This window comes from Lepisosteus platostomus, chromosome 18 (assembly GCF_059453375.1).
Source record: "Lepisosteus platostomus isolate fLepPlt1 chromosome 18, fLepPlt1.hap1, whole genome shotgun sequence".
NCBI lineage: Eukaryota > Metazoa > Chordata > Actinopteri > Semionotiformes > Lepisosteidae > Lepisosteus > Lepisosteus platostomus.
Window position 1 is genome coordinate 9,161,264 of NC_142628.1, and position 21,822 is coordinate 9,183,085.

Below are 21,822 nucleotides of genomic sequence, written 5' to 3' on the forward strand. Positions count from 1 at the left end.
TATATGTATTTAAATGTTTTTATTCTTGTATTTCTGTCATCATGACACCCCTTTTATTTCAGTTTTTGGCTACAGCTAATACTTATCCAGTTTCTAAAGTGCACTGGAGTTATTTATCTCCACTTGTACGTTTGCAGGTAATATACTGTAATCAAAGACAGAACAGAAGAGGCAAGACTCAGCATGGATGGTGGCTCTGTGGTTAAGGATCTGCGCCTGTGACTGGAAGGTTGCCGGTTCAAATCCCGCGGCTGGCAGAGGAATCCTAATCCATTGGGCCCCTGAGCAAGGCCCTTAACCCCAACTGCTCCATGGGCGCCGTACAATGGCTGACCCTGCGCTCTGACCCCAAACTTCTCTCCCTGTCTGTGTGTCTGTGTCTCCATGGAGAAAAGCTGGGGTCTGCGAAAAGACGAATTCCTAATGCAAGAAATTGTACAGGGCCAATAAAGAAACATTACATTAACACATTACATATTTGGTGACCTCATAATGCCTGCCTACAAAATGTTATTTGTAGAAATTAATATTTAATTTTAGATGACTCTGCAGGGTTGGGTGTCACAGAGGTTAGCACTGCTGGGGTCCTGGGTTCAATTCCACACGAACACAGGGGGTTGGTATACTCTCCCCTTGAGGCTTTCCTTTTTATTTTTCCTTTCATGAGTGCTTCGTTTTTCTGCCATGGTCCAGTTAACGTAGGTTAACTGGCTTCTGGAAAGTTGACCCTGGTGTTAATGTGAGTGTGTGTGCCCTGCAATACACTGGCAGCCCATCCAGGCAGTTTCCTGACAGGCGCCCATTGCTTTCCAGGCCAGGCTCCGGCTCCGGCTCCCCTACAACCCTGTACTGGGTAAAGTGGTGTGAAAATGAACGGATTCTTGATTCTACTGATTTATTTATGAACCGTTGTTGTCAACAGTGGACATTTATAGTTTCCTGTATCATCTTTGGAGTTTTCAAAGCAAAAAAAAACTAACTAGTTTGAGAAATTCCAGATTTCTCCTGGGATATGTCAACGTTCGATTGACAGATGTAAATGCCTTTTTTGTCCCGTTTGATGAAATTCAATTCAGTTAAGAAGGGTTACTTGTAAAGTTTTGAGAGCTGTATTTAAATTCTTTTTGAATAAAGCAAAATGTATTCCCTTACTGCAGACATTCCCAGGGCTATAAATAAACCGCTAATCCTGTTGTGCACATGAGCGTTTGTATTCACATGCCAATAATTCACAATGTGCATTAAGAGATGGAATTATTTCCCTTTTAAAGGTCATCTCTGTCCAAATGCCACTCTTCTAAGGTGTAAACAGACCTTTTGATGTTGGCTTATTTTATTTTCGAGAGTTACAAATGATGTGTGCCATTTTTGGATCATCATACCAGGATTTCTCCGATAAAACTTAGGTATTTTTAAACCACCAGAACCCCCATGTGTTCTGACCTGATAAATTATGCTCCTAGTTAGCACACCAGTCCTCTCTGACACTAATTTAGTTACTCCCTTCAATAGGACTGTGGTTCATGGAGCTTTCTGCTGATATGTACTGTACCAAGCTTATGGAATACTCATCCCTATGAGATCAGGAATTATTTTTGTTCTGCCTGAAGTTTAAAATATCACATTTAATCTTTCCTGTTACTACAGTGTTGTACAGTACTTTGAGAATTGTTATATGAAAATAAACTTAATTTTAATAAAAAGGAAATGATAAGTTCTTGTGTAATTCTCCTCTACTCTTCCCTGAGTGCGTTGGAGCTGTTTTATGTACTGGTTGCTGAGGAGAATGTTATTGGTATTCCATATAGCCAGAGACTTGCATCTCAAACATGTTGAGTGAGGCACAAATGAAATCCTTTTATTAAAGAACAACCCATCCTATTGACTGCACTGCCACTGAGGAAGTTACCTAGCTTGGCAAGCAAGAATATTTACTGTAAATAAAATCTGGAAATATTTACACTTCTGTCTTGGAAACGTGAAAGCCTATTAGTAATGTATGCTTTTATTTTCTGGGCTGTCTGTTTAGTGGTGTTTATGAGTGTCCACTTAGAGGTGGATTGATCTAATGCAAAACACAGAAACTTGACTTATGTTAAAGTTAGCTTCTCTGTGTATGTCTTTATTCCTGCTTGCTACCATCAGTGATATATTAAAGCTACATAGGGCTTTCTCTCAGTAATCAAAAGCAACACAGCAGTTACTGCATTGATTTTTTTCTTTTGGCTCTGTCAAGACCTTGATGGACCTAATCATTTTGATCATGAAAAGTAATTTTGCAAAACACTAATCTTTCTACAGAGCCACCAGGCTCAGTATATATTTTTTTAAATTAGATACAGTACCTGTGCTTAACACCAACACAGCTTGAAAGTTAGTACGCCATAAATACCAGATTAAGATGGATGATTTTACTGACCTCTTTTAAAATAAAATTGGCTGTATTCATAAACTGTTTTCCTTCACATTAAATTTACTACCCTATTCTTCTGAAACTGGATATTCAAACACCTGACATCTAACCACTTCTTCAACTCAGGGTCATGGGGGAGCCAGATCCTATACCAGCAATGAACTGGTGCAAGGCAGGGCATACCACACAGGGCAGACACACACACATGCAGGCACACATTTACAACAGGGCCCATTTTTGGAGAAGCCACTTAACCTACCACTATTTTATGGGAGTGTGGGAGGAAACTGGCACACCCATCTGAACACAAGGAGAGCATACTGTACAAACTCCACTCAAATAGCACCCCAGGTCTGGAATTGAACCCAAGGCCCAGCGCTGCAAGAAGTATTATACTGTACGTGTATAGAACTGTTTAGTTTGCAAAAAAATAGAAAATTGTCATGTTGTGGAAGTTTGTGTGTTTTCTTTTATTTGTATGAGAGAGGGTTTAAAGAGAAAAACGTTTTGGTTTACCCAAAGAGTTGGTACCACCATGCCACCAACTCTTAACATGAAATAAAACATTTAAATTTCTTTAGCGCCTCCTTAATTAGTATCCTGCAAGTCACTGCAGTTTCGCTTTCCAATGTTTTTGTGCTGTGTTCTCATTAGGAAAAAACAGGTGTTAATTATCACGGCGGTAGATGATTTTTAAATACGCCCAAAGCATCTTAAACAAAGCTTGGTGTGTCTGTTTTGCCGTGGAAGAGAATGCTAAATTATCTCCACATAACATTACACTGTGTTAACACTGGCATTTCATTCATTCTCTTTCAAAGTTCATGACTGGTTAATTGTAGATTTGTCCAAGCTGAACACAAAAGTTCTTGTCTCAGTGTTTAAGGAAGAACAAAACCGAAAACACGATAAACCTCAGTATGCTTAAAATTTATTTTTAAAGTTCATGTTACTCTAATTATATTTCTTATGGATTTTTTTACAGTGTGAATTTTCAAAAATGTTAAATTACTTCTGAACTGAAGCCTTTGTCTTAAAACACTAAAGTTATTTCATTGAAAATATAGCATTCACTATTCTTTAATCCAAATAATAATAAAAATATACTCTTGATAGTGATACAGTATCTGGTATATCTATAAACTTTAAATACATACAAGTTTTATTTGCCACGAACCTCAAGAGGGAACTGTGTAGAAGGTTTTTATGCTCTTCCTTTCAGGAGCAGTATTAACTCTGAATAGCAATGCAGTACAACAAGTGCCTGGAAGGTGGGCAGATGTAACCTATTTCAAGTTGTGCTGTCTTCTTCAAATAGCTGCCTGTGCCTAGGTGTAGTGTTGTTGCCAGGCAACATGGCGCAGAAGACTCCATTTGGGTAGTATTACACAAAGAGATCTTATTTTGCAGCCAGGGTTGTGAAAGCTGCACAGGTAGTGACTTGGTTGAACCTGAATAAAAGAAAAACTTGTTTTGGCACAAAACAGTTTAAAAAACCAGTTTGCTCGAGCAGACGGGACAAATGTCCTCCAGGTTTTACTTTTCTCTTTCAAAATGTATGAATGATGATCCTTAAAAAGTGTTAAAAGGTTGGGATTATCACAGGAAAGCTTGAAATGCCACGAATGTGATGGCCATTGTGAGAAGGAAGGAATCCTGAAGTCCTTGATTTCTTCATATATGTTCTGTTTATTTTATTTCTTTCCTCCTTGGTTCATTTCATACCTGAGATAAAAAAAAAACAAAGGCCCATGAAGAAAATGTGCTTTCTTAGTTAAATATGTTTAAGAAACCATATTTGTTCACTGTAATGTTTCTACTCCATTGGTAAAACAAATTTCACAACTGTTTTATCAAAAACAACCAAACACAGGTAATACACACTCAAGGGGGAAAAAAAACTCTTTACATTAGATAAACTTGTTTGAGAAACCACATAGTTCATTGTCAAGTTTCTGCTTTATCAGAAACATATTTCAAAATAGGTTTTCTATTGTATGGCCATCTTCTCTTTCAGTTCTCTTTCGGATTGGAACTGCATTTTTTAGCTAAAACCCATTGAAATAACTAACTCCATCAACCTTTGTTTAAGGTTAAGACTCTGCAATGAAAAATATGGTTGACATAGTAGAGTTCTGTTGCTTCTGTGATCTATGAATGCAACTGTCTATTTTCTGACTCCTTTTCAGTCCACTGACTTTTTTCTGTGCTGTCTAATGGGCTGACAAGATTAACTTTTATGAAGGCGGCAGAAGAATAGTATTTTTAGTATAGTATAGAAGTATTTTTATCAGTGGATAATGACCTTATATTTTTAATGTGCTATGCTGTGCTGTAACCCACTTAATAATGAGATTTCAAGACCTGATATGTTAGGTGGACATCTCAATGACATTGGCCATCAGTTAGCACTTCTGGCTCAGACCTCCTTGCAACCCATCCAGGGTGCGGTGCTACCTTACACACAGTGTTTCTGGGATAGACTGAGTGACTATGACCCTTGCCAAGAGTGCATTGATGTCTGATCATGGATGAGTGGATATGATGGCCATCAGCTTATTCTGAAGCAATCCACATAGACACTCCAAACAAAATTGAAGTCTGATTTTATTTTTGTTCTTTCCTTATTTGGCATTGGTGATGTGGTTTGTCTGCTTGTCCCAGCTGGCTAATGGCAGCTCCATCTTGAACAATTCTGGACTGTAACCTTAGTGACATTGGAGTCTTCAAGTAAGACCTTTTCATTTGAGCTGCAGCTCATGCAGGTACACCTATGCTTGGTTTTAAAGTTGATATAGCTGCTGACTGCTTCTCTGGCACATGCGGACTGCAGTGGCATATTTAGAAAAGCTCTGTTGGGATGGATTCAATTCTCGCACTTACTGAAAAGCCTCGTCTGTCAGCAGATATAGCCTGACGCATGCTTCTGATATGAGAAGCCTCTGTGTACTACAGCGACAAGGATTAAGGTTAGCCTTTCAACCAAACGTGAAATTGTACAGCACCATGATGTGGGAAGAACACAAAGCTGTCCTGCCACAACTGAAGAATTAGATGACGTTTGCTAGCGGCAGTGGTTGATAAATTAAACTCTGTGGCTTCGACAAAGGCATTACAACCTGGAGCTGGCTGCAGAGTGGAAGGTATCTGCACATGGATCCCTGGTGCTGCGGCTCAGTGATGCCATATTTCCTGTACGAGTTAACGGAAAGATTTCAGTGTTCCATATAATTTAGTATATGATGTCACAATACCGCATCTCATGAAAAACCAAGGCTATCCAGAAGTGTTGTGGCTTCCTTTTAAGGATTTAAGATGGATTTAAAGTAACAAGAAATTCCTGATTACCACACTGTTTAAAACGTGAAATTAATACACAATGTGTACGTACAAAATCTCCAAGTGTCTGTCTTGTTATATTTAATATTCAGGGCACAATTGAATTCTGTGTGGGTGTTACAAGGACTGCCCATGTTTAACTGTCTGGTAAATCCAGTACACTGAAATCAAACACCTTGAACATGGTCAAATGAATTGATTCTGGGTCAGTTGCTTTATTGCTGTTCTAGCAGTGCTCCTTTTAAGAAGCACAACAAAGGAAGTACACTTTCAGGTGGAGTGTGTTCTGCAACGTTAGACAGAACAAGAACAATGAGATGCTGTTATGGAAACTACCTTTACTGTACCAACATAAAATAAGTACATAGTGAGAGAAGTTAATTGTTTTCATGTTTTACTGAGGACTGAAGGAAGAAAACCCTGTTCATTCAGTTCTAATGATTCTATTTACGCTTGCCAAGATTGTGCTCGTTACAGTGGTAATAGGAAAATGGAGGGATGTAAACAGTCTTGCTGTACACTCTTGTTTCCTGTCCAAAGCCTCCTAAAATTTTAACTCAAATGTCAAAGGAAGAGTCATCAAAGGAAGACCTTTGTGCTGAGCGTGTTTAAGTGCTGACATCTGTTTTACAGTATAAAGTGAATCACTCAGAGAGAATGACAGTAAAACATGTGATACCTACTAACGTTATGTAGTGAGATGACCATATTGATAATCAACAGCAAACATCATTTCCCATGCAAAATGGGTTTCTAAAATTGTTAGATTGTAATCATTTATGTCAGAGTGATCTGGTCATGCCCCTTTAGCTGCAGTTGTTATAGTTTTTTTGTGTGGTTTTTCAGATTCAAGAATGCAGAGGTCACAAGTGAGTGAGCAGCTTGTGTTTCTTTGAAATATCTTTCTTTTATGTTTCATTTCTTGGAATGTTTTAAAGCATGTATGACCAGGCCATTGTTTCAGCGGGACTCCTCTTAGTATTGTCGTCATGCTAAAAAAGAATTGTAATTAAAATGCAGAAAGCTTATACTTTCTCAAAAACAATGTACATCTTCAAGACTGGTTTCTTTTTGATGCAGGTTTCCAATACAGAGAAAAGATATGCATATTAAAGAGGTGTTAATGCCATGATTGAAAACCCGGCTTTACGCCCACTCTTGAATCACTATAGTGTGCATCTCAGCACCGTCCTCTGACATGCTTCATTTTGTAGAAATTCCAGATGTTTTTATGGATCCTCTGAAAATCAGACATATCATTTCCCTCAGCTGATGACAATAGCTGAATTGGAATGCCTCATATAAGAAGCCTTGGGTGGCGTTCTGCTTGACTGAAGTTATAGCACCTCACTGTGCTCTGTTTAACGCCCCGTGTCCTGGTTAACAAATAACTTCCCCTCCTAATTAAATGATGCCTGCTCTCCTGCTGGGAGAAGTATCCTGTGTTCCCCTATAAATGCACAGCCTTTTGTCTAATTGGGTTCAGCACAGAAGCAGGATGGATGGTGTTTTAGTGATCTACTGTGTTCTCCTCTCATTGTTCTGTCCAAAGACTTTCACAGCCTTCCTGCCCTCTGAAGAAGGTAAGCTCAGGTTTAAAAAACACAGAAAAACCCTGTATCAAATTGTTTGCATTCTCAGGGTTTTATGATGGAGAAAATCAACTGTGAGATATACATATAAAAGTTTTAGAATTTTTGTACAGGCAGCACAGCAAAAATATTTGCTTTCATAAGCATATCAACTAATTTATACTTACAAATACTTTGAGATCTGTCTTTGACATCAAATCCAGTTTCGCATTACACGGTACCTGTATAGATCATTTTCATTCCCTCTTTTTGACCTATTGCTAATGCTAACTCTGTCTGAAGAAGGGTGGTTGTAGAATCCATGTCTTGCTCACGACTTGCTGGGTGGAAAACTAGCTGAAACCAATACCTGTGGTGGCTGGCTGTGTTGTTTTTCCAGGTTCTAAATGTGGATTTTCTAAAGTGCACCAGCTCTTGGACCAGTCATCAAGGATTGTTGGTGGGAATCAGTCCCAGTATGGTGCACACCCATGGCTGGTATGTTTCAAACACCATGAATATCACCAACGTTTATAGACCAGTGTTACGTTACCAGCTTTGACAAATGTACAGGATGTTTAATCATTTATTGAACATGTTTAGTACACATAAAACAGAATTAGAAGTCTTTTTAGATGGTTATGTCTTCTAGCATTTTAACATTTTCTGAGTTCATTAATATTCATATATAATATGAATGCTTGCCCTTCAAAACATAATAAACAAGAAAGGTGTAAACTATGAAATAATGTGTTTAATTTCTCTTACGAATTTACCAAACTGTAATCATAACAGAATCTTAAGAATGATAGTGTTACACTGGTAGGGCTGATGCAATACTAATGCTACAAATTTAGAATTTTTTCTTAGGTTTCCATGAAATATAAAGGGTCTCACTTTTGTGGGGGAACAATACTCACTGATCAATGGCTAGTGTCTGCAGCCCACTGTTTTCCCACAGCAAGAAAGTAAGTAAACCTTTGCTTGCAACCTCTATTGATATTCTCCTGGTGTTAGTAGATGGATTTAGATATGATAATAATATGACCTAAAGTTGTAATCATCTCTTACATTATATTGCCTTATATTGAATTTATGATTTGTGATTTCAAAAGTTATTCTATAAAATCATTTTTTCTTAGAGATTTTTTAAAGAATATAAGAGTTGTTGCTGGAGAACATGATCAGACATCACTGGATGCTGAAGAACAGAGTCTAATGGTGAAGACTGCTATAATCCATGAATATTACAAGCACTCCAATCCCATGAGCTATGATATAGCTCTTGTGGAGGTAGATGGCAAGATTACATTTGGTAAGACCTTTTTTTTTTTCATTAAAATGCAGGGTGCCCAAAAAGTTGTGTAGTAAGAGTCAGGGGGAAATCGACAAGAACATGATGTAATTTTCTTTCGAATTAGAATTCATTGCTATTGAGATCTTTTTAATTACATCATAATGGCACACCAGTAATCTACCAGTAGATTGACCATGCTTTCCATTAATACCCTTTTAGAACGTTATTGCAGTACAGCTGAAGGCTTTTTTTGGAGATAGTATGCCTTTGACCACAAAATCACCATGATACTCAGATGATTTGAACAAAGCAAGAACAATATCGGCAGTGAGATTTTTTGAGTTATTGTGACAGACACATTTAAACCAAGAGTAATTGCAGACTGCAGAATGTTAAGTTCTATTAAAAGGACTGGAGTGTTTTGGTGACATTATCTTTTTTCAGGTGCACATGTACAGCCAATATGTCTGCCCCTTCCCAGTGAACTTTTCACACCTGGAACCAGCTGCCTTGTGAGTGGATGGGGACGACTGAGAGAACGTAAGGAATTCTACAAAACCATGTGATGTCCTTTTTGTAATAACTGCTTAATGGTTTTAGAAAACAATGGTTGTTCAAGACAGTAAGCCAAAGAATATAATATCTTACATAAGAATAATGCAACACCACTGATAATCTTATAAATCAATCGGCAGTTTAAGGACTGTGTTCAGAGAGGGCTTCTCAAAAACCGAGCTGCTGTTTTTTCCAAAGGACTGAATGAAGAAGGGTGAATAGTGAAACTGCTGCACTCTCTGTGACTGCAATTTAACTCCAGGTATCAAGGTTCTGAAAGTTAAGACGGTTTTACCTTGTCTTGCATTAGCGAAACCTTCCCAGTGTGCATACTTATCTTAAATTATCCATGTTTGACTGTGAAGGATGTGCCTTACAATAACAGGCTAAAGTTTTCTATACAAATGTCTTGGTTCTCTATAAACTTATAGGTTATGTGACGGTTATTTTTGTGTTGGGTGTCATGTGACAGTACTTAAGTTTTTCAAAATCTGCAATTGCTGTTGTTACATACAGCTCAGAAGTTGACACACATAACGAAAAACTTTCCTGATAGTAAAATGTTATAATGGGGACACAAATACTAAATGACCAAATTTACCTTCAAATCAAATTTTTCATCTGAACTGACCTTATGATTTGATCATTTTCAAATCAGATCATTTTTATTTGAAATAACCTTCAAATGCAAAAGAGTGTAATCTGTATTAGTGTCAACAGATTTGAATATGTGTTTTACTTGCATAGTAAGAACCATGTAAAAACAGAGGGATAAATATTTACCATCTTCTTTCATTCAGGTGGCCCCCTACCTACTGTAGTCCATGAGGTAGAGCTGGACCTTGTTGAGCAGGACAAATGTAGGTTTGTCATCAGAACAGTAAGGCCCAGGCAGAAGGAGTTCACGGTCATATGTGCTGGGCCAGAGAAAGGAGGCAAAGATGCATGCCAGGCAAGAAACCTTGATTCTACTGTGCTACTGCTGACAGAATCTCCAGAATGTTAGACTGTGCACTCAAAATCAATATACTTCAATTATTTTTTATTTAAATTGTGGGTATTATAGTAAAGGATTGTCATTTTTTTTCAGATTTGTTTAATTTATATCACATTTATAGTTAAATATGTTTACACACACACACAATCAATAAAACTTTGTGCACTTTATATGATTGTTGATATATTAAAGGTCTATACTCTGCCCTCAGTATTGTATTAAAGCTTTTGTTGTATGACATGAAAGTGTACATTAGATTAGTACTTTTCAGTTTACATGGGTTGTATTTTACATTTACCTTATATGTACTAGCTATGGAAATAAGATTCAATTTATAAGGAAGGCAGCTAAATGCCACAATCCAAACACTCTGTCCAGCATGTCCAGCACGTAGTCCGATTTGTGTAAGTCTACAGTATGCTTCACACCAGACACAGTATATTGAAAATGGTGATTAATTGACACAGTTTCTAATTAACCAATGCCTTTTGTCCATCTCTTCCTGCTTCGTCTCTCTCTGCTCCAGGGAGATTCGGGGGGTCCTCTCGTGTGCCCCAGGAATAATGGTCAGTGGGCCCTGATTGGGGTGACATCATGGGGCAGAGGCTGTGGCCGTAGTTGGGATGATAACACAATGAAACCCATGACCAAAAGAGGATCTCCTGGAGTCTTCACAGATGTAGTCCAATTTCTGCCTTGGCTAAAGAAGCAGCTAAATGAAAGTAATCAAAATATTATTTTTCATCATGTGTTATTAGACTATTATTTCTTAAGGCACTGAAATAAATTCTTACGAGAGAAGGCCTCAGCTGTCAAGTGCACCAGAAAACACAGGTTCTTGCCAGTGAAATGTTAGATGATTTTTGATAGACATTCAAACAAACAACATAGTATCAGACACATCACAATTTTAAGAAGTCTTACAGTAAAGATTTACTCTGCTTTCAGCTGATAAATCCAATTATTTTTAAAAATGAAGACTAGCTAAAACTGCAATAATTTTTTTTTCTAAAAGCTACACAAATGATTTTTAAATTAAGAGAAAGTTTTTAGTTAAGCACATTCTGTTTTCTTCTTCTTTTCAGGGATACAGCCAAACAAAAAATCCACAACAAGTAAGTTAATTAATGTAATTTAGCTAAAAGTGTGTTTTGTAACAATGCAGTCATGTAAACCAGTGACCATGGATGAGCACATGCAAAAATTTTAAATATTAATATAATTTGTTGCAAAAGCTTCATTTTCTGCATTATTGAAAATCTAAACTTTTAAATGTTTTTCTTTTCACCACATTAGAGGTGTTTCCTTGCTCTTTTACTGATTTCTCTTCTCTTCAAGAGCTATGCAGCTCAACAGATGGTATCCTGACAAGTGTGGAAGGTCAGATACACAATCCAGAAAAGCCCAATCGCTTCTATGAGAACAATCAGTAAGTGTGCGCAGCTCTATCTCTGTGTACAGTCTCCTTTTATTTAAAAATGTCTCTATTAGAAATTACATCTACTCAGAATTTCACAGCCTCAGAATACTCCAGCATGCTCTCATTTGCTTTCAGGCAAAGTGCACATCACTATTTTGCAGCTGCTTTGTGGTTAACACTGAGTTCATATGTCTTTTCAAATTAAGAAAGGCAAAGTCACTCTCCATGACGTCACCGCTTGAAAATCCCATAATGAAAAGGCTGATATTCTGAGATAAAGCATACTGAACCCAATGATTCTTCTGTCAGGTATTCCTCTTAGCCTGCAGATGCTTGTTTAAAAATGTAGATACTGTATATCTATATAATGTACAGTAAAATTTTAACTATTCTAATTACATTCCTTAAATCAACATATATTCTTCTGCAGACTTTGTTTCTGGTCTGTACAAGTTCCAGCTGGGAAGTATATACTGCTGGAGTTTTCCAAGTTTGATGTGGAAAATGATACTCTTTGCAGCAGTGACCAGTTGGCAGTATTTGCTGGGACAGATAAACTTATAGGTGAGTATGAAGCAGTGCCAACCATAAGAATATCTCTCCTCCTCCTTCTGCTGTTTGATAATATTGTGATCTCTATTCAGGAAAATTCTGTGGTAGCGAACTGCCTACTCCCATCCTAATCAGCTCCAGCAGTGCTACACTCAAGTTCACGTCTGATTTCACCGGCTCAGCAGCAGGTTTTTCTGTGACATACAAAGCAATTGACCCGGATCCTCTTTTAGGTGAGTCTGCAACAAGAAACATCCAAACCTGTGAATTGAAGATGTCCAGACTCAGAAAATGTAGGAGATAACAGCTTTTGTCAAATTAAGATTATACTGTTGTAACAGCATGATTTAGTAGAATTCTGTTGCCTGTTAATTGTAGCACACATTGTGTGAATGCTGCACATTTACCATATTCTAAACAATAGATGGACCTCATTAGTAAGGCTTATTTTATTCCCTCACAATCCAAATGACTTAGGACCTTCTAAATTACTTTTCTGGGGTGTTGTTTTAGCTAAGGAGAATACATCAAGAGAACTCCACTTAAGCACCTGGGATCTGTCATTAACTAAATTCCTCAAGTGTATTCTCTGGAAAACATGAGCCCTTGGAGTGCTGCAGTGCGATCTCCCAGCAGAGGAAGACACTATGGTTACACATCACAGTAGAGCCCATGCACCTTTACTCTGCCTCCCTGTTGTGTTTCCTAGGAACCCATAAAACTGGAGTGCACCTGAAACCAAAACAAATCAAAGACACAGCTGAATAGCAAAAAAATGGGCCTTCAGCTTGCACTTGAGTGTCAGTTTTATGCTACAAGGTGTCTGAGGGTATTGCTTTGCCCAAGAGTAGTATTTTAAGTATCAGTCATTTTCTCGACTATTGATATTAATATAACAAATGTGATCTAACAATTGAAGGAAGACATGAAGTCACTGTGCAGTTCTGTGGGGTTTTGAAATATGTTTATTATAAAAGGCCCTCCAGAGAGCCGATCGGGGGAAAAGTATTGTTTTCTCCTTCCTCAGATGTAGAGATTAGGTGTTTCTTGGTGCTTTTCATACCTACATCAAAAATGAGCAGTCACATGTGCTGCCATTAAAGATGTGTTAGAAAAAGGGACTTATTTGGAAAGGTGTATGTTTAAAAGCCAGCATAGAAAGAACATTTCTGACTCCCAGAAATGCTAGCATTACACTGTGTTATGTTATCACATACTGAATCTCTCATAATCCCAGTAGGTTCAAGCACAGACCTCTTTGCTACTGCACCACATGACAATTGTCCTGGTTTTAAACGTGTCAGAAAACCTGTCTCTGCATCACCAATCAAAATTAACTTAATTTAATAGAAAATAATGCTAAGCTACCAGTGTCTGATATAGTCATTATCCATGTGTGGTACCAGAAATACTGTATACAGAATTTGTTTTTAAATGATGGACCCATTGTCGACAATGTATGTCTGATGTTTTTAAATGCACTAGTTACATCTTATCTCGTATCGTTCTTTAAAAGCTCTCCTTTGTGTAATTGTAGCCTCGGGCTGTGGAACAGTGGCAGTGCTCCAAGCGGAAGGTATTGTTCAGAGTCTGCACTACCCAGACCTCTATAACAACAATGCAGACTGCCACTGGATAATCTATGCCCCTGAGAACCATGTTGTTAAGGTAACATTACAGTAATTTAGTTTGTTCTTTGTTTGAGTTCTGAGTTAAAATTGCTGAGAATAGGTTAGCCAGCATCATCCCATCATCTTGATGGTTATTATCTTCTCTCAGGAAAACTGATAATGTTTTGTATGTGGAGTGAATTTTAATCTTTCCTTAGACTGTGTGTGTTCTTTTCATTAAGAAAAGCTAGTGTTTTCGTCTACTTCTACTTTAATAATCAGACTAGAATTATTGACTAACAAAATGTAAATGATTAAAGGATAGATTGTTTTACAATTTTATTAAATTAAACAGTTTTTTGGCTGAATACTTATTAAAAAGGCACCTGTGTTGCTAATGTATTGGCAAAACAAGGAGAAAAAATAATGTTAATTACTGGCTTAATGTAAAATTAATGTCTTGTCTTTCAGCTGGAGTTTCAAGATTTTGAGGTGGAGCTGTCCAAAGAATGTGTGTATGATTCGCTGAGAGTGTTTGGAGATTTGGGAGGAAGAGAAGAAATAGGTACTAACATGGACTACAAAAAGATGTGCATGCATGAATGACGAAGGACTTGGGATTTTTTTGTTTTTAAGAAAACACCAATATTTGTTAGTAATGGATAAAAATAACCCAAACAACAAAACACTTCTTGAATATCATTATACCGATACTTTTATGATATTATAAATGTACTAAAATGCAATTTGCTCCCCTGAATGAATAATTTGTTGCTCCCCCCACACACATTCTTTACAGACGTAAAAAATTATTCAGCATGGAATTTTTTCAGTGGGATGCAATTCTTACTACTTTGTATAACATGCAGATACAGTATCTTACTACAATGCTTTTAATGTTCTTTTTGAAGCAATATTGTGTGGAACAACCATGCCGCCCCCTGTGTTAAGCTATGAAAATGTGATGGTAGTACAGTTTGCCACTGATGACAGTAATTCCTATAGAGGGTTCCGTGCCACCTTATCCTTCATTAATGTGAAAGGTAAGCTTGACTACAGAGCTTAGTATTGATTGTTCTTATAACTGTTTATAACTACACCAAAACTGAATATTTTCATAGCACATTGATATTGACATTTCCTAGATTATATTTATGACTATATGATATTTATAAATAAGGAAAATTCTTTGAATTTTTAAATAAATTTCTTTTTTTTAATGAATACATCATCTTCTGCACCATATCTGTTTTTGTTTTTTGATTATTAAGTGTTAATAATCACCATTACATATTATGCTATTGGGAAAAATATGCTATCATAAAGAAAATGTCATGCATATCTCACTTAATTCTGCACATATATAGCTCGAAAACATTAACATTTAAATAATTATATTTCAACGTATTTGTGAATTATTTATTTTACACCTTTTTAATAATATCAACAGATTTGCATGAAGGAAGCCTCTCAGAATCAGAAGAGAAATTGACTGAAGACTATGACATTTCATTCCCAGATATACCCTTTGGTTTGTTCATTTATCCTTTATATATTTCTAGATATACACTTGTACTGTATATACAGGTTTGGAAGAAGTTATCTACATAACTTTTCTTAATTGGTTTGTTGTGTGCCTTGTGGAAGCACTGTTGTACATTTAAAAGCTATTCAGATCCTATATTCCTAGTAGCTTTTCTTGTAAATGTAGATGAAATTTGTAAAAGTAAATTTAAAAGATTCATACAGTACACAGTTAAAACAAGTATTTTGTAAAAATGCATTTGGGAATACTTTACTTGAATGAGATATTGTTATTCACCTCAAAGTATATAAAGATATATGAAATGCATCCTTCATTTTTCAGGTACAATTTGATACATGACCTAAATTTATAAAAAGAAAGAAAATACTCACATAAGTCAAGCCCTTTTATGAAATTTCTTAAATATGAGTGTTTATAAAATGTTACTTGTACACTCAATACTATGCTTGGCAAATTTCTTTATTAAACTCGGAGTTAATGTTTCAGTCCCAACAGGGATATTTTTCAAATCGAATGTTGGCTTTCTTACGTTGCTTGTGGGTACATACAAAGGGAGGGGTGGGAGGCAGCAGGGACAGTGCAAAAAACAGTTTTCTCTATACATGGCTCTAATTTCCTTTAGTGTAAACTGTCTCAGCGCTCGGGGTGTGCCGAGCACTGGTGTAACACTCGTGTCCTCTTCAGATGCGTGTGGAATTCCTCATGTCCCTGCCAGGTTTGTGTTCAGCCGAGTTATAGGTGGGGAAGAGGCCGCCCCTCACTCCTGGCCCTGGCAAGTTCATCTTAGCCTTCTCGATGAGCACATCTGTGGAGGAGCCATCATCCAGCCAGACTGGGTCCTCACTGCTGCCCACTGTGTGTATGGCATGTAAGCATGTGCATCTTGTCTGTTGCAGGTTGTGTGCAGGCTGATGTGTAGCGCTATTGTGTGGGAAAACTGAGTGCACTGTGGCAGTAACTTCCATGAAGACATTTTTTTTTACTCCTAGACATAATTGACAAACTAACCTGCTATTTGGACATTTAAATATTTTAGGCGAAGCAGTGGTAATTTCTCAGTGTAATTTCTCAGATATGGCTCTGTTCTTTTGAATAAGGATATGGTCAAGCTAGTTTTTGGCAACATTGGTCCCTCCAAACAGTTCCATCAACCCTTTTGGTCTCTACAAGTAATTGCCTCAGTTTCAGAAGACAAACATAGCTGTACAGGGAAAGTGGCCTGCCATGGTTAGCAACATTTCATATTTGTTTAGTTTTATATAAAACAACTCTGAAGGCATACATTGATTTCTTTTGTTATAAGGGACATTAAGCAGCCCTGCTTTTAACAATGTACTTTGTCTTTCTTTCAGTGAGAAGAAATACTCACACTTGCTTGTTGTTGTTGCTGGAGACCATGACATTTCAACTACAAATCCTGAAGAGCAGGTGAGGGGGCAATATGAATTATATATTTGACTTTTTTCTGTCTTACTGTATTTATATCTTATGCTGAATTAATTGCTGAATCGTATCTTTTTCCCAGAAAAGACCTGTGAAAAGGATCATTCTTCACTCAAGCTACAATGACTCTTCGTTGGACTATGATGTTGCCTTGCTGCAGCTGGCCTCTTCACTTGTGTATAATAACTATGTCCGTCCAGTCTGTCTTCCAAACAAGACCCTGGAAGTAGAGCCCTCTGCCTTTTGCACTGTCTCAGGGTGGGGAGGTAAAATAGGTACAGAGCACGTCCATCCATTGTCTAACTGCTTCTTCCAGTTCAGGGTCATATGGGGGGCAGAACCTACTCTGACAAGCAAGGCTGCAAGGCATGATACATCCTGCACGGGACACCAGTCCATCACAGGGTTGACACACTACGTACCGTCTGAGAGCTAGCTAAATAGCTAAATACCTGTATATGAGTATAATGACAATAAACTTGAACTTGAACACATACTCACACATAGTTGTGGAGTGTGGCAGGAAACCCACATGAGGATATACGATATATATATAAGATATAAGATCCATGCAGATAGCACCCCAGGTCTGGAACTGAACCCAGGGCCCTGCACTGCAAGGCAATGATGCTAACCACTGTATCACTGTGCCACCCCATTCTTAGAGTTAGGGCTAATGCTGCACAACATTTGTTTTTAAGAGATCAACAACAGAGAGTAAAACAGCTTTATTGGTGTCTATTTGATTTGCACCACTATAGAAAGTCATAGATTTATTATCTTCAGGTTTACTTTTGATGGAAATGTACAATAATGCAGTTAAAGGCACCTTCTTTCAAGATAAAATGTGTAGAATATTACATTATGGGAGAACAAAAATGAAATTATTAACAAGACCCTTATTTTGACTCTTTTGGGAATAGAGCAGGAGGGCGATTTGATTATCTACTTTCAGCAAGGTGTTATTTTCTTGTTCAAACACAGGTGTTCAACTGGTGAATTAATTGGATATGGCCTCTTAGTTTTAAGAGCAGCAGTGAAGAACCAAGTATTAATAATTCAATAGTATGGTTATCGAGCAATGACTATAAAGACCTTCAGAAAGAAACATAATACATAGATATTTTTCTTTAACTTACTTGGTTATGTAATGGGATATATTTGCTCTGTTATTTAATCTATTTACCAGAATATATATTTCATTTAACCAGAATAGCCAAAACTGTAATCTGTATGAACCTAAATTTCCTATGAGGCATAATCCTATGAGACATTTACACAAGAATCTTCTCATAAGGTGGGCAATGGAACAGTACTCTGCAGCAGCTGGAGGTCCCACTTCTTGATGCCAGTGACTGTGAGCTCCTATACCCCGGCAGAATCACAGAGAGGATGTTCTGTGCTGGTTTTCCGCATGAGGAGGGACATGACACCTGCCTTGTAAGCATGCCTCAAAATGTTGTTTTAGAAATGCATGAGAAATATTGATGGTATTTAGAAAAAATACATTTTTAGTGTAGGTCTAGTTCAGGACTGGGCAAACCTCATTCTTCAGGTCCGGTGTATCTGCAGGTTTTTCTAGGTCTCTTTAAAGCAGTAGTGCAAGATGAACTGGGAGAGTTTATTAAATGTTAATAAGAAGCTGATTCTTCTTATTAAGAGTTGGAATGAATGCCTACAGTCACAAGCCATCCAAGACCCATATTGATTCAACTGGGTTTGTTTTTAAACGTTTGTATTATGTTCTGCTTTAAAATATAGAGCCATCTGCTGTAGGCATCTGGGATTACACCTAACTAACAAGACACATACTGTAGTGTTGACGCCCATCCCTGTTGACATCTGTGGCGTATGAGAAGAATTTCATTTATCATTGCAGTAGGGTGGCTCTGATTAGTTTGGGTTCTGCTTAAAAATATTGACTCTTCCTTTAAAATATTGGTTTTACACGAAACTGGAAACATTAAAATCTGTTGTTCTTCCAAAAATGAAGATAAAACTGGAAATAAGGAGATATTACTAACAGTTTTTGACAGAAAAATGAAAGTGGAAAGAATATCAAGCTTCATCAACATGCTTTGATAGGGTGATTCTGGAGGGCCACTAGTCTGCCATTCGGAGCAGTCTCTGCAACCCAGTTATTTCATTTATGGAATCACCAGCTGGGCCTTTGGTTGTGGAAAACTGAGCAAACCAGGAGTCTACACTTCAGTGCAGGTCCTCAGGGAATGGATTCTTCAACAGCTCAGTGGTGAGTTTAAAGTACCAGACACACTCTTCTTTTCTCATCTCTAGAAAATAATACATGGTTTTTACTCAGTTTCAGTTTCCTTATGTGGATCAAATGTTGGGTGTATTTGTCTTATGTGGTCAATAAAATTGTATACATTTTAATGATTGTTATCTTGTTGTTGGTTTTGCCTAGAGAAAATACAGAATCTGTCATTTACTTGAGGTATCTTGTGATGCAGACAGCATGTACTGTATCAAACTGTCATCCTCACTTTTTATTGTGTTTCTCATAAAGCCAATATGGAGTCAACAGTCAGAACAGAAACTAAACCTAAGACTGAATCATCAAAGAAGAATGCATATCTTGAAACCAATACTACACCAGAATTTTTTGGAGAAGGTATGCTTTATTTTGGTCCTGGAATTACTGTTATAAATTCATCTCCCAATCTCTGTTATCTTTTTCATCTCTTTTTATAGAGTGCAAACTTTGATAATGCATTCTGTAGGATTGCCACATGCGTTAATCATGTTACTTATGCACTTAATACCAACACGCCTGTCAAAAGTACATGATGAATGTGCATCATTCATACATTCACTTATTGGACTTAGAACAAACTATACTGACACATTGTTAAAGCAGATATCATTGCATCTTTATAAGAAACAGCTGGAACAGATCCTCAAGTCCATTAGGCTACCAGCAGACTCCTGTGCTACAGTACAGTAAATGGCCATACAGTATGTTTCACTTGTGTTGCTAACGTCATAAGAAATGTAATGTTCACTGCCTTCCCTGGTCATTACTGGAGCAAGCTTTACTGCTGTGATTATTATTTACAAGAAGAAGGCTTCCCTATAAAGGTTCAGATACTGCAGTTCTTCTTCCCTCTATCTTATGACTGAAAATAAAAAAGACTGCTTCCAATAACTGAACTGCAAGGACTTTGTTTATTGAAAATGTACTCTGTTGTTGACCCACATGTTTCAGGATGGGAGTCCTAATGTGCCTGTATAGAAGACTTTGACTGGAGGAATTAGCATGGACTGAGTCAAATCTCACTCCCAGTCAACCTTGCACTGTTGCTTGGGGAATCTGGGTCTCACTGACTAATAATGTGCTCCAGGAGAACAGCTGATCTGATGAGCTATAGGAATCTGCCTTTGCTCCAAATATATGATTTAAAAAATAATTTCAATCAACAAGTAGCTCAAATTGTTCTCTTTTAAGAAGGGTGTTTCTCATGCACCACATAAAATCCAGTTGACCTAAATGCTGTTTTTTTATGCAGTTCAGTTACACTTGCAGCATCTTGACATTTTCAATGCTTTCAGATGTTCATTTCTCTTCAGGGTGTCAGAATATCATTTTAACAGAAAGTGAAGGAGAAATACAATCTCCAGGCTACCCAAACAACTATCCCAATGACCTGAGGTAAGACACACTCACACTCAGTGCTCAGTGCAATGTTTTTTGTTACGTCATCTGTTTCATTTAAATATCTTTTTATTTGGCAGATTTGAAAATTTAATGTTTGATTTAAATGAAGCTAAATATTTTTAAAATGTTGACAGTAATAGCATTTTTCCTATTCTAGTTGTATTTTTTTGTTGAATGTGTTTAAAATGTATAGCTAAAGTATATATTTATTACATTTAAACTGTTTTTGCAAATCCTTCATTAAAAAATATTCTTCAATTTTCATTTTAGCTGCCAATGGCGAATACTTGTCCCCCAAAATCACTTTGTCAAAGTGGAATTCATAGAGTTTAATCTGAGTACCAATGGTGAAAGATGCGCTGATTTCATTACTGTGTATGATGGAATGAACCAAGATAAGAATTTTAAAGGTGGTGTTGAGTTTCTTCTAAAGCTATCTGCGTATTTCAGCTACCCTTGATGAAATATTAAGATAATAAATCTAGTTCAGTGTATTATTTTCTCCTGATTTCTTATTAACTGCTTTTTTAACATGCTGATGAAAAAGTGTCTTGACAATTTTTTTATTGGAATTAGAGAGGTGTAATTAAAAAGAAACTATTTAACCTAATACAACTTTTATTTCGGCCAAACGTTACTTCTCAAGAGAAATATGTTGTAAAACAGCAATGGAGATTATTTCATTGATAACTTCTTTGACCCTATCTCAAAGACTTAAATGCTTTCTTTTGTTGATAGAGAGGAAATAGATCTAGTTTAATCATCTTTCTGTAATATTATCTTCACACAAGTTTGCTTATCTTCCCTGTGGCGTAAGCTGTATTTAATCATTTTTTTAGTCATTTTCATGCCAGTAACACATGACCTGTGACTTGAGTTTAATGCACCTGTTTATTTACCCTTTCTTCTTCCTACAGCCAAATTCTGTGGAGGTATCATGCCACATCCAGTGTGGTCCAGTAGCACAGCTCTTACTGTGCACTTCCATACTAACTCCATTGGAACTGCAAGTGGGTTTAAACTGGAATACAGACTCTATGATTTAAGTCAGGGTTGACATTCTTTGTTTTCCTGTGAATGTTAAGTTAGAATCTGAAATATTGATTATAACCTACAAATATGTTCTCGGAACTTGAAATTGATCAATATCTGCATGATAATATCTGATATGATTTTAAATAATCTTTGTTGCTCTTTTGACTGTGATTTTCTTTCCTAATAAAATAAAAAAACATGATTTTAGAGAACAAAACACAGATACTATAATTAATATTCACTGTAATACCAGATACATTTATAATGCCAGTGTCATACTCTGTGAGATTCAGATTTAGACTAAATAAACCATTTTCCAATTACTTCATTATTTCTGATGTGTGTCTCCATTGTGTGTTTCTTATTAA

General features: G+C 36.9%; 1 protein-coding gene across 2 annotated transcripts; it reads left to right on the top strand.

Moving 5' to 3' along the window:
* Positions 1-7,205: 7,205 nt before the first annotated feature.
* On the top strand, positions 7,206-21,792 carry ovch2 (ovochymase 2). 2 transcript variants are annotated; one of them, XM_088611767.1, is made up of 24 exons: positions 7,206-7,335; positions 7,724-7,821; positions 8,194-8,291; positions 8,466-8,638; positions 9,065-9,160; positions 9,976-10,127; positions 10,699-10,894; positions 11,258-11,287; positions 11,511-11,601; positions 12,023-12,156; positions 12,237-12,377; positions 13,682-13,812; positions 14,226-14,319; positions 14,666-14,797; positions 15,205-15,285; positions 15,985-16,168; positions 16,653-16,728; positions 16,826-17,018; positions 18,041-18,183; positions 18,829-18,994; positions 19,271-19,375; positions 20,314-20,413; positions 20,690-20,829; positions 21,337-21,792. In XM_088611767.1, the coding sequence occupies exons 1-24, from the start codon at positions 7,209-7,211 to the stop codon at positions 21,474-21,476; spliced, it is 3,021 nt and encodes a 1,006-aa protein (XP_088467893.1). In that variant the 5' UTR covers positions 7,206-7,208; the 3' UTR covers positions 21,477-21,792. The 2 variants fall into 2 exon arrangements, with proteins under 2 accessions (XP_088467893.1, XP_088467894.1); XM_088611768.1 differs by having other exon boundaries at positions 20,332-20,413.
* The last annotated feature ends 30 nt before the right edge of the window (positions 21,793-21,822 follow it).